We start from the raw sequence: 13,996 nt of genomic DNA, 5'->3' as shown, positions 1-13,996 counted from the left end.
CGCTGTCTCTTGGATCACTGACTATACTTATCAAGCAGACTCCAATTGGAGGAGCACTGTGTCAGCTCTTGTGGGCAGTAATTTTGGAGCTCCTATCATCATCAAGATACATACTTTTACAGAGTTTTTCAATTGGCTCTAATGTGATTGTGCCTAATATTCTGACAGCCTGTTAGTTTCCAACACGTCCACAATGTTACATTTGCCACTACAGTATATAAAACATGGCAAAAAAATCTAAATAAGACAAAACTAATTTCAAAAGAAAGGTCTCCATCATGGCCAACTGATGTTTATTCCTCATCTCTGCAATAAATGAGGTCAGTAGTGGTCATACAGAATATGATCCAATAAGACCCTGTTTAAATTCCCCCGTGTGAGGCACCCAGTCAGGGTGTTTTTGTTTAATTGCGCATTATAGAAACAAGCTGCAGTCTGAAAGAGAAACTTGTAGGAACTAGGTCTGCTCAAACAAAACTCCAGCAACCCAAAAGAATATCCCTCGCCCCGTTTGGCCCCTTATTATCTTTCCTTGTGGGTTTTGGGAGTATGTTGAACACACTTCCTGTGAAGCTGTGTGGTATTTATTACACTCTTTTTTTCTATGACTTGAGACATATGGACTACAGTCTATTTATCCTAGAGCAGGGGTGTCAAACTCATTTTTGTCGTGGGCCATATTTTAGTGACCGTTTCCCTTGGAGGGCCATTACGACTGAAACCAAACAAAAAAATCTATAATAACAATGTATTATTTGTTACTTGTAATGAGGGGTTTGGTTATAAGACAATGCTTACAATATGTCTCCTATTTATTACATGTGAGAATTTCAAGATTTTAGCGAGCATCATGCACGTTGACGTGCTTGATTTGTATCCGCGGGCCACATAGAATGATGTGGCGGTCCGGATCTGGACCCCGGGCCTTGAGTTTGACACCAGCGTCCCACTGCTGCTGTGTTTCTAAGGGCCAGAATAGGAAGACTGAAATGAAATTTAAGATGTAGAACCTAAATTAGTGGCAAATGTATCGTCTCCAACAGGCACTTGTCCTGTCTTCAAGGACACCTTTGAAACAGGATTTCAGTAGTGCTTGCAGGCACACAAGTGAGCTGCCAAACATCAAAGTGTGTCCAATATTTGGATCATGCTTTTCTGGGTCTTGGAGGTTTCACATGTAAAACATCAATTATTGGGACAAGGTGTGCAATTTCAATAGGAAAGTGATCCATAAAATATAAACGTGTCTCATAATACTTCATAAAAAGTGATCATGAAGTGATCCATGAATTCTGCTTTGTGACCCTCAAGTGGCTTAGAGTGTATGATGTGGCCAGGAGAAAGAGTCCAAACAATTCTGATGGTCTGTTGCTGTACCTGAGCTGGCAATATATCTATTTTTTTATTTAATTTTGTCATGAATTCTGACTTGAGGATAGAATTGGTTCCCACTCAGTGATGATGTGGATGTGGGTGTGAATGGTCGTTTGTGCCCTCCGAGTGACTGGCGACCAGATCAGGGTATAGTCCAGCCTTTCGTCCAAACTCAGCTGGGATAGGCTCCAGCACCCTCCCCGCAACCCTGCCCAGGATAAGTGGTTTTTAAAAAGGATGGATGGATGGATGAATTTTAACTTCACTGTCCATGCAGTGTCAGGTAAAGTATCAGGTAAAGGTGTGCACCAAAAGCTAGAAATATTTGTTCCTTTGTGTATCCGTTGGATCACAATTCTAAAATGTCTTTGTCTTTTGCACCATTTTGAAAATCAGTTGAGATTTGAAAAATCTTTACATGCACAAGGCCTTACATATGTTAAGTGTCTCATGAATCTGTGACTACTACCGGTAATTCATCGAGTATTTTATATACTTATTTGTTTCAAATATTCATGACACCAACTCTGTGAAGTTGGAAACTTCATAATGGCCCAGATGGTGGGAGAACATGAAATGAAGCCAAAGTAGAAGTGCCTATGTGCAGCCACACTGAGCAAAACATATGCTGTTTGTGCAACAACAACTAGTTCCCCTCAGCCCATTGGCTTTTATTGAGCCTTTTGGGCTACACGGGAAAGCAGAGAGCAAATGTGACTCTATGGAGCCATTTGCATGAAAAAGAGATTTTCAAAGTCTCTTTGAAGAGAATTTAACTGCAGCAGTGCAGTCAGTGATTGAGTCTCCATGCAAACATCTTTGGTGCATTCATGTCAAACTGAGACCTAATGGGGTTTTTGTTTGTTTGTTTAGAGTTTTTTTTGGGCAAATGGCTGACCTCAACGACTGAATGGTGGATGCATTAACATAAGGTGCAGATTCCAATATGATTGTATGTTTTCAAGTTGCTCAGCAGCAAATTTGTGGACACCATACCCACAAGAGTCTTGATCCAATAATGCATCCGATACAAAACTGGAACCAGTACAAATATCTTTTGGTGCAAATCTTCGCACGGTAGACCTTAACTGAGACTGCACGGACATTGAACCCTCCCCCTTCTGTTACCATTATTTTTTTCTAATAGGTCATTTTAAGTGCCACATCTTTTACGATTTTTAAAAAGCCTTTGCAGGTTCTTCTGAAATTTGGTGCTAACAGTATTGGCGACAGTTTTTGGGTTCCTTGCCAAGAGATCGTCACAGTAAAGTGTTTATTCAACAGCCCTTTAAATTGATTCATGGGCAGTGAGTGTAAATGTGTTCAAACTGTCATAAACCAAAATATTATGGCTTAATGCGTATCTGTTCCTTGAACACAGTGTACATATTGGCTTGAGGTCCATGTGCACTTGATACGCACGTGCTGATCACATTACTCCCACTTGTAACATTTAATGCGATAAGCTAAGAAAACGTTTGTGTCACAATGGAGAAATTCCCAATTTACAGCAGCAAAGTTATGAAAGGAAGATGTAGAAGAACAAAAGTATACAGTGTATATACACATATACATAGATACATGTATATATAAAGTATATATACATATACACACACATATATCAAGTATATATGTATATACATACATACATATATATGTAAATACATATATATACACACACACACTGTATATAAGAATTAAAAGAAATTAAGATTGATGTTTGACACGCGTGCCACGGCCATCAAGTATTCTCAATCAGCAACATGAGCTTTAACAACAAATGGATGATTGACTTTATGCATATTATACCAAACAAGTGGGTCTTCTTTTATTGGAATGCAGTTTGAATGAAGATTTAAACGAGGTGTGCCAGCAAATGCTGTTCCAAGCGTGACCACGAGGCGGACTGCCGCACTTAATTTCCCCCCTCAAGGCTCCCTAAACACCTTATAAAAATACATGTATTGTGTAAAATACACTCTTGAGAAGAATGTTCGAGAACCCTCCTTTGAGAAAAGAGGGCGCAGTGTCATGACAGTGATACAGAAAACCCTGTTTTTATGGGTTTACTGTGTTGCACACTATAAGCGACAGAAACTATGAGCTCTCTCACATCAGCAATGTGCGACGGGTGAAAACTGCATAATTGCATGTTGCTGCCATCTACCGCCCAAATTGTTCCTATGCGCAATATATTGTATTGTTATTAAGACAATGACAGGTACTGACTTTTTTTCTTTGTAAAAAGGCTGTACAAATGATCATTTAGTGGGGATTCAGAATACGGTAGCTGATTTTAAATGAAGTGTAATTTTTGTCCATAAAATGTGAACGATATTCAGATTCAAACACGGAGACCCTTCCCATTATCAGCTCAAAAAGCAGGGATGTGTGTATATTTGGTTTTCCCACTTCAATGACTTAACACAGCAACACTGGCAATAACTATCACAAATATCCAAATGATTTTGGACATTTGAGATTAACTATTCAACTACTGGTTACACTGACAAATAAGTAAACACGTTGTTTGATTATTGAGTATTGATGTGAGGTATTGTAAAGAAACAACATCAAACGTATGATCTCGACCATCGGATAACCTTGTTTGATAGTTTGGGAAAAAAAGCTACAGTTGAAGCTAATTGAGGGGCATTGCGTCCAACTTTTCTGCAGATTCTTTTATGGCTTACACCTTTTCTAAATAACCCAAAACATTTCCACGATTAAAACTGTAAAACGGCCGCCAGTTCTTCTTGTGTAGCTCTCCCCCTTTTTCTTCCCACATTTCATTTTACCAATTCCCCTTTTGAGTTATGTCAACAAAATTTAATGGAATGGAAAAAAAAATGATACGGTAATTTAAAAAAAGGACCCCTGAACATAGTTCAGTCACTGTCTGATTCACTCGAGCTGGAGGAGGAAGAGGAGCTTTCCTGTTTCTTCTTCCGGTGTCTCTTTTTTTGCTTTCCATGATCCCGTTTGTTCTTCTTACTTTTCTTCTTGTGGCTTTTCAGTTTCTTTTTCTTCCGTCGCTCTTCATCATCAGACGTGGAAAGAGACCTGCTACGTTTCTTTTTCTTCCTGGTAGTTTCTTCGTCACTTGATGGTGAAGAATGTCTAAGAAGAAAACAAGACAATTCAATGAAACGCAGACTTTGGAAAAGTCAAAATAGTAATTCCAGTGATTTTTCCTTTATATGTCAAGTGCCTATTACGTTTTTATAACTAAGAGAAAACAAGTAGTGTACAAGAAAAGTCATTTCTTGAGTTCTTTGAGATAAAACTAAAAAAAAAACACCTAAATGTCAGTCTATTGTTGTTGTTACATATAGTTTTCACAATTTTCCAATATATTGCACTCCGGTTCTGTAAGTGGCAGTAATGCCGCCACAAAAAGTTTGACTGGAATGAAACAAAAAGAAGCCATGATCCCTGCCTTCAGTGACATTTTTTTTGTATTAAAAACAAACAAATTAAAAAGAAAACTGCAGAATAATCTTCATCTGGATGGCCCATGCCACACCGCTCCATATTTTGGGGAAACATTATCAATGAGCAATTTTGGGAAATCACCATGTAAAATGACCAATTGTTGTTCACCACTCAATTGAAATAACATACCTCTTTCTTGATTTTCTTTCTTTGTTCTTCTGCTTGTGCTTTTCTTTTCTGTGGTCATCATCTGAAGAGTTGGACATGTGTAAAGTCAGTCAGAAGCACCATTATTAATCTTGCAGGGATGCACCAATCTCTGATACCAGCATCGGTGCCAATACTGTTAAGTGTGTACTCCTGTTCTGACTTGGAAGACTACTACAACCGCGATATCACTTGACCAGCCTGACATGTACCCTCCGGGCAGATGGAGCCTTATTAGCTGTGTGAAGGTACCAGTATTTTAAGGTTAACACGGATGACAACACTTTGTTAGCCAACACGAATGACAATCCTTTATTCACCAACTGTCGACTGAGACAGCAACCCACATGCAGTGCAGCAAGCAGCGTCTTTCTCCAGCCCCAGCGCCTATTGGATACTGTTTGGCTCAGTCCGAGCTATGCCATCACGAAGCCCTGCGGGCAACGTGTGGCGGTGAATAAAAGTAGTTAGCAATGATGTCAAGTATCACTGCAGGTGTCCTGTCATAGTGGTATTCTCAAGTCGCAAGAACCAGTCTCGTATTTCTTTAGTCACTTTTTTTTAATTTAACGCACAAAGGTAACAATAATCATATTCTGACTAGTGTAACAACCAAATTTTACTTCTTTTTTCTTCTTTGTCCCTTTTCTATTACTTTTGCATACGGTACATATAACTGAAACATTTTGTGTTACAGGCTACAATTACCCGAAGTGAAATGGCAATACTACGAGAAAAGCATGCAGATGAATGTTAAAATATTTCAATTAATGATTTGCGTTTGGTGAAACGTCTGCCATTTCAGGGGCCAGAGCTGGGCTATTAATTTAAATGGAAATGTGATATGGCTGTTCATGATTAAAAAAAAAAAAAACTGTAACCGAAGAAAAACAATTAATGTGGCGAACAGTGCCGTGTTTTTAGATTCCTATGTGGTAAATGGGCACTGAATGCACCATGTTATTTGCAGCAAATGTGTGAGGTATGTTATCTTGTCTTCCTGGAATATAAAATAACACAAAAGCAACCAACCATATAACCACCCAATCATTACCATGTTTACTAGACCAGATGTTGTTTGGTGTTAGTATGTTCTTTTTAATATGACGTCTTACCTCGACGACCTTGTCCACTTCGACCCAGGACTTCTTCTTCACTCTCCTCAGTGCTGGTGCTACTTACATCCAGAACAATGTCTTTTTGGGGGTCAACTCTCACAAAGTTTCTGCACTCAAAAGTCAAATGGCCCGCTGAAACAAACAAACAAAAGACATGTGTTGATTGGACAATAATTGTAAAAAAAACAAACAAATTAAAAAAAAACAGCACGAGTATGTTATGCACAACAATTGTATGCCGAGAAAATAAAATATGGACAATTTCCGGGTTGAGACAACGGCAAAGTCATTGTTTGAACTCTTTTGACTTAAATCCCAAACAGACTGGGCTAAATACATTCTGCAATGACCGTGGAACCTTAGTTCAAGTGGACTTACGATATCCGCATTTCTTGCATCCAGCTCTGATGTTGTCCTTATTCGGACCTGTTTAATGAAAAAGGATAGGACGATCTTAGTGTGTTTCAAACAATTCTGCGCATCGAGGACGCAAAACAAATTTAAAATACAATCTCATTATAAAATAGACCCGATAAATATGAAGAATAAATGAGGAGGGTTTCAGTAGCTTCACTACATTACTTCAGTGGATGTTTCGGCTAGTAAAAGTTAGCAACTCCGCGGAAGGTAACCCACTTCCGCAGTATAATGTAACAATATGTATACTTAGAAACATAAAGTCACTACACTGATGCGTACCCGGGACCGCCATGGTCGTTGTGTCGATGAGGCCGATTTAATTGCTGAAGCGCGAAAACGACCACACGAATTGTCAGGGTTCTCACCCAAAATACGACCGACTGGAGTTGGTAGTTCCGGATTCTAATTTGTTCCTTCCCATTTCGTGTTTCCATTCTTTCCTTCCTGGGCGAGGAAAATGAATGAATGAATGAATGAATGAATGAATGTAATGATAATAAATAATATATGAACAAAATTAGTAATAAAATGTAAAAAAAAACGTCTGGATGAGCACGGAAATCATTCTTGTTGTTGCCAACTCAATTTCTGTTTTGCATATTTCATATTTATCATTATAAATTTTACAGCATGTCACATGTATTGCTGATCACGTCATGAATCGTACAAATAAAATCTTCTAGAAATACGATTGTTCCGAGAAAGCAGACGCTGGAAAGCAAAAGGCCAAGCACTATTTCTTACCACTAAGTGGCGCACTTTCAGCACTTTCTAATCAAGTTTTGCTGGAGGGTACAATTGAGTCAACTGTGGGTACAGATTTGCAAATTTGGCGATCAGATCAGCAAATATAGCGGGTGATTAAACCTGGTTCTCATAAATGAGATCTATGTCACTAACATATTAAGCAGACCCAGATGTGAGTAACAGCGTGTAATTGTGACTGTATATTGTGTCGAGCAGGGATCACCAGCGTGGTACCCGTCGGTGCCATAGCCCTTAAAGACCAAATGAGTCGCCCTTAGGCCTCTTCTAAATATAGCTCAACAGTGAACAGTGATGGGACATACAGTATGTGAAGATACCATTTGAAAATATAAACACTGCCAGTGATTTTTAAAACTCAACTCAACTCAACTCAACTCAACTCAACTCAACTCAACTCAACTGTATTTATAGAGCACTTTCAAAGTACCGGGATTGTATTGAGTATTAACCTTGACGTGCTTCCTAATGTAAAAAAAATAATTACCATGATCAGTGTCTTGCCAAAACTGAAGACCATGTACTGTAGTAACATTATTAGGTAATTTCAGCAGTTATTTCAGAAGTGTGCAAACTGGAAGCCATTTGCATTAATCCATAACCAAGACGTTTGGGGGTTTGGGGTTCAGTGGTTGAGTGGTAGAGTAGGGAGGTTAACCCAGAGGTTAGGGTAGTCAATCGCTGGCCATCGCAACCTTGTCGAAATGTCCTTGAGCACGACACTGAACGCCCCCCCCCCGCCCCCCGCGTTGCTTCTTGTGCTGTGTTATCAGTAAGTAAATGAGGAAACTGTGTAAACTGCTTTAAGTACCAAAGGTTGTAAGGTGCTTTGAGTAACAAAGGTTGAAAAGTACGATGTGAGTGACAGCACATTTACCATTTAGAAAGTAGTTCTCAGTTTGAAAAAAAAAGACACCTGATGTAGAGGTAAGTTAAAATGACTCCAGCCCAGTTGTTTATGGATTTTTAAATAAAATATTTTTTCACGGCATTGCTTTATTTTAAAGTCATAGACTACTTATAGAAATGTGTATTTTTATTAAAACCACATTTTACTCAGAGTCTCGCTGGGGGGCAACAACTTCTCTACTTATGTCTTTCTGGCCCTGGATCCAGGTGGTGGATATAAAGTACTTTTAAAATGGATTCCTTTCTACTTCAAGACAGTAGGCCACAAAGCCATCTGGATAAACGATTTTTTACGCAGGATCTGTGTGAAATGGTTGCTTTGAGAATGTGGAACTGTTGGGTCAAAATGTTTAAATAGAAAATATATGCCATAAAATGTGTTTTAGATATACACCTTACTGTTTCCAATCTTTTGGGGTTTCAAATAGGCTGCAGTGTCTCAGAGGCACATGGGTAGAATACTCTCTGACAGCGTCACCTTCTCTCCCTTATATTAGAACAAATGTTGTAAGGGCTCTGTTTTAATATTTTAGAACTCTCTATTTTGGTGTGTAGTAGTTTAGTGCATTTTCATACATGATGTTTTCAGAAATAATATTTGCCCTGTATACCTGATTGCTATTCCAGTTTAGTCTGTTGTGGTTTCCAAAGAGGTTAATTCAAGGCAACCAGGAAGAGTCACACTGACAAATGGAAAATGTCAGAACAAGCTGCCCACCACACACACACACACACACACACACACACACACACACACACACACACACGTTTTGATTGCATCATAAAGCTAAAATATAAAACCAACCGACATTAGTTATATGAGGTCCAACCACAGACTCAAAATGGAGCTTAATCCACAACAACTCTGTGTTTTTTTCCTGGACAGTCATTCAGAGCTCAGGTTTAAAAAAAGAGAACCCCCTCCTTCCATCATATCACCCCCATCCTCCGACAGCTCCACTGGCTTCCTGTCAAACTTAGAATCAACTTCAAAATACTTCTCTATACATTCAAAGCCATCCATAACCTTGCGCCCCCCTATCTGTCAGATCTTCTTCAAATCTCCATTCCCTCTCGCTCACTCAGGTCCTCATCCTCCCTCCACCTTTTTCTACCCTCTGCCCGTCTCAGTACAATGGGGTGCAGAGCCTTCAGTCGCTCTGCCCCCAAACTCTGGAACTCACTTCCTCCCAACATTCGTAATATTGACTCTCTTTCCTTATTCAAAACCCAGCTCAAAACCCACCTATTCAGACTTGCCTACCCGCCTTAAATCTTTCTTTCTTTATTTATTATTTTATCTGTGTTTTACTATTGGTCTTGGCTGTACAGTGTCCTTGAGTGTTGTGAAAGGCGCTTACAAATGTGATGTATTATTATTATTATTAAAACTAGCAACTTACTCATACTGACTGAACTAAGACATGGAATGAAGAACTTTTTCTCAACACGAACAGTTTCTTTCATGCTCATTATTTGAAATCATCCCCTCGCTAAAGTGTAGAGCCCTAAAAATGATGCGCTCATAAATATGAATTAGCAGCTGCAGACAGACTTGTTCAGAGAAGTGTTGACATCTCTGCCAATGATATGACATTCCGTTGTGTCTTACTGTCGCTTCTTTCCTTTCATGCTTGTCTCAGCTTCATTGCAATATCATCGGTTAAAATTAAGTGCAACTGACAGTTGTGTGTGCGTGTGTTTGAACGTTTGACAACTCCGGCCTACTTTGACAGATATAATTGCAATTCAACCATCCATTTTCAACACCACTTATTCTGAATATCTCTGAATCTCTGAATAATCTCGCGCCACCTTACCTCTCTGAGCTCATACGCCCCTACACCCCTGCCCGGCGCCTCAGGCCTGTGGACCAGTCTTTGCTAGACGTACCAAGAACTAAACTGAGGCTCAGAGGGGATCGAGCCTTTTCTGTTGCTGGTCCATCTCTCTGGAATGACCTCCCACTGAACATTCGGCAAGCCTCCTCGCTGCCCATCTTTAAAGCCCTCCTCAAAACTCACTTGTATTCTTTGGCGTTTGACTCAGCATGACTTAGATTTGCTCTTGATTTTACTGCTTGGTGCTTTCTACCGCCTTATTACTTATTACTTATTACTGATTCGTCTTACTGTTTATTGTATATGTTAAATCGCTCCATGTACAGCACTTTGTATGCAGCGATGGCTGTTTGAAAGTGCTCTATAAATACTGTTGACTTGACTTGACTTGACTTGAATATGGTTGCGGACGGTGCTGCAGCCTATCCTTGCTGACTTCGGGCGGACTACTCCCTGAACTGGTCGCCAGTCAGTCACAGGGCACATATAGAGATAAACATCCATTCACACCCACATCATCAATAAACTACTACACTATCCTAGGACAGGATGTACTTCGTTGAAATTGGCAACCATCTCAAACCAAACGAGGACGTGCCATGCATTCACCTTGAAACTCACTCTTGAAAACTTTCGAATAAGATAAGATATCCTTTATTTGTCCCACACTGGGGACATTTACAGCCTCCAGCAGCAAGAATGTAGGTAGAAAGAAGACATAAGAAAAAAAAACAACAAACACAGTTCAATTAAGTGCAATATAAACACAAAATGGATAAATCGCAGTGCTATTTACAATTGTCTTTCACATCATTTAATTATTATTATTATTTTTATTAAAATTCCAAACCTTAGGAGTAATATTGGACTCAGACCTGAATTTTAACATCCACGTTATATTGGCAACATCACCAACCTTTTCATTCATTCATTCATCTTCCGAGCCGCTTGATCCTCACTAGGGTCGCGGGGGGTGCTGGAGCCTATCCCAGCCGTCTCCGGGCAGTAGGCGGGGGACACCCTGAATCGGTTGCCAGCCAATCGCAGGGCACACAGAAACGAACAACCATCCGTACTCACACTCACACCTAGGGACAATTTAGAGCGTCCAATCAGCCTGGCACGCATGTTTTTGGAATGTGGGAGGAAACCGGAGCACCCGGAGAAAACCCACGCAGGCCCGGGGAGAACATGCAAACTCCACACAGGGAGGCCGGAGCTGGAATCGAACCCGGTACCTCTGCACTGTGAAGCCGACGTGCTAACCACTGGACTACCGGGCCGCCCTCACCAACCTTTTATCATCTCAAAATAGGGGCAAAATCAGAGGACTTGTTTTCAAATCTGATTGAGAGAGCCTTATCCATGTCCATGTGTTTGTCCCTCATAGGTTAGACTACTGCTGAATGAGCTCCCTAAGAAATGCTACACACAGACAGATTATTAATTTATTAATGATCTGTGACAGACCCCACACAAATTAAAGAAAATCAGGCATTTAGTAGTTTCTGTCTTATTTTGGGTGTGGTCTGCCCCAGTATTCTTGACACAGGACACCATACCTAAGAAGATTCTGTTTCACTTCCAGTGTAGAAACCAGTCCTTCAGGGCAGAGCTCTCGCATGATCACATGTGATCTCACAAAAAGATGAAAGGCTTTGAGAGAATGGAGACTAGGTGAAATTTGACAGGGCATGCCCTACTTTAAAGGTTGCTACCCAAAAAGTGTGTACATTCCATGACAGTGCTTCGGTGTCACAATTAAATCTGTGGAACCCAAAAAGTACACAGCTGTGTGCCTTTATGATCTTAAGTACATGGGAGAGAGAATATGTCGCTACGAGCACACCGTTGGAGGGGCAGGTTGTCAATGTTAAAAAAAGGGGGCATGTTTTTTTTTGTCATTATTGTGGAAACAATGTAACGTGTACTCAAAATACAAATTTGTAGTTCCTTACTGGACAGTGAGGAAATGGTAGAGTGGTAACCCTAGCGGTTAAAGGCAATGCACAGACATATAGCAGAATTTTGTTTTGGGAAGAACCTACAAAGAAATTTTCAAAGTGTTTCTTTGCAGGCTATTGCCAAGAATAGAATATTAAATGACACTTGCTTTTAAGGGCTGCTGCCATTGCAGTTTGCTGCAAAGATGCACGCCAAGTGCTTACCAAGATGTTAAACTTGTACATGGGGATTTAACCCACAAATTCCTCTTGTTCCTCTGCAAAAGCAAACACGTGATCTGTGTGCTCAAAGCAAGGCCCCTGATGATAAATCCCATTTCTATATAGATAGCACTACAGTACAATACAAAACACGGGTGGTCTCGTGTAGCTCAAAAAGTATTGTACCGTATATGTACTGCATATTTGTTCGGTTTCTGCTTTATTGACAAGCTACAAGATAGTTTGTGACCTCATGCTAACTGAAATCATCTCACAGTTCAGCACCAGGGGCACACCGTGGACATGGTGGAGGATGTTTTTGGACCTAGGCCCACCAGGCTTCAGTGAGGCTCCACCGTGTAAATAAACCTATGTCTGACCTCAAGCGCCAGAGGGTGCAGTCTCCTGACCATTTAACAAAATTTTCCTCCCACAACAAGGATTGTCAAGACTGGGTGGCCATGCAGGAAAAGGAAACTCGCTCTGGCGTGGATTCAGTAGAGTAAACACAAGTCCTGTCGAACTGACACCCGGAGTCCAAATTTACACCTGGCAAATGATTGGACATCTTGATTTATTAACATTTTTTCACTTGGCTTTCGTTTATTTGGACTTAGACTGAGATTTAAAAAAAAGTCAATTCTATTTAAAAAAAAGTCAATTTTCTAAATCGCTTCAGTCGTCATGTTCATTATTTCACAGTTTTCCTCATAGTAGGTTAAGGCATTTTTATGTTTGGCACTCTTCTTGTCATGACATGTGGTGGTGGAGGACCCCAAAAAGCAGGTAGGAAGGAGGAGCAGGGTGAACTAGAACCATGACAGTACCTCTCCCTCAAGGGACGGATACCAGACGTCCCAAAGTCACCCATAGGCTTGCCTCGCCGGGGAACAGGAACGGAGGGCGACGGCAACCCTTGCCTCACCGGGAACAGGAGGGAAGGGCGACAGCAAGCCATGCCTCACCGGGGAACTAGAACGGAGGGCGATGGTTATCCTATGGCAGGGCTCGGCCTGATGTGGATGCGGCTCGACGTGACGCGGAACATAGTACAGCCACATAACATGTGCCTCCTGAAGGGAAAAGGGTGTCGGCCGCAGATGTGCTCCACCAGGCGCAGGGTGGAACTGAAACCTGTCCTACAGACAGCCATGCCTCGCCGGGGAACAAGAACGGAGGGCAATGGCTACCCTATGGAAGGGCTTGGCCTGACGTGGGTGCGGCTCGACGTTACGGGGAACACAGGACAGCCACATAACTTGTGCCGCCTGAAGGGAAAAGGGCCGCAGACGTGCTGGCGCAGGGTGGAACTGGAACCTGTCCTTTATACCTGCAGGGTCCGTAGTTGGTCGGGTCATTCTGTCACGAAATGTGGTGGTCGAGGACGCCAAAAAGTAGGCAGGAAGGAGGGAGCAGGAAGAACTAGAACCATGACACCTCTCCAGTAGCCTGGATAGGTCATATGGACGGAGGCTGTGGAGTGTGATCCCCGTAGTTAGAACACGCTGGGTCCCCTTCTTAAAAAGGGGGGGCCACTACCATGGTCTGCGAACCCAGAGGCACAGTTCCCAATGTCTACATGATTTTGCAGACATGTGGTCAACTCAGGCAACACCCCACCCCCCTTCCCCCTTCCAGAGCCTTTAGTAACTGGAGCTGCATTTTGAAGTAGAAGTCAATTTAAAAATGTATTTCCAGTATATACAACATCTTCTATGTTGCCACCCAGGGCTAAACATATTTTTTCTGATTAATATTGCAT

General features: G+C 41.1%; 1 protein-coding gene across 1 annotated transcript; it reads right to left on the bottom strand.

Annotated features, from left to right (window-relative positions):
• Positions 1-3,768: 3,768 nt before the first annotated feature.
• srek1ip1 (SREK1-interacting protein 1) lies at positions 3,769-6,953 on the bottom strand. The gene is made up of 5 exons (XM_052074655.1): positions 6,834-6,953; positions 6,513-6,560; positions 6,132-6,266; positions 4,999-5,059; positions 3,769-4,494 (listed from the first exon to the last, which is right to left on the bottom strand). Exons 1-5 carry the CDS (start codon positions 6,844-6,846, stop codon positions 4,263-4,265), a joined length of 489 nt encoding a protein of 162 aa, XP_051930615.1. The 5' UTR covers positions 6,847-6,953; the 3' UTR covers positions 3,769-4,262.
• Positions 6,954-13,996: the final 7,043 nt, after the last annotated feature.

The sequence above is a fragment of the Hippocampus zosterae genome, chromosome 8, assembly GCF_025434085.1.
Source record: "Hippocampus zosterae strain Florida chromosome 8, ASM2543408v3, whole genome shotgun sequence".
NCBI lineage: Eukaryota > Metazoa > Chordata > Actinopteri > Syngnathiformes > Syngnathidae > Hippocampus > Hippocampus zosterae.
The sequence above is the reverse complement of the archived record's forward strand: the minus strand, read 5'-3'. Positions and strand labels throughout refer to the sequence as shown.

Coding starts and splice junctions, on each gene's coding strand:
- srek1ip1 (XM_052074655.1), bottom strand. Junction 6,267..6,512: donor ATGCAAGAAATGCGGATATC/GTAAGTCCACTT, acceptor TGTTTGTTTCAG/CGGGCCATTTGACTTTTGAG. Junction 4,495..4,998: donor GAAAGAAAATCAAGAAAGAG/GTATGTTATTTC, acceptor TTTTCTTCTTAG/ACATTCTTCACCATCAAGTG.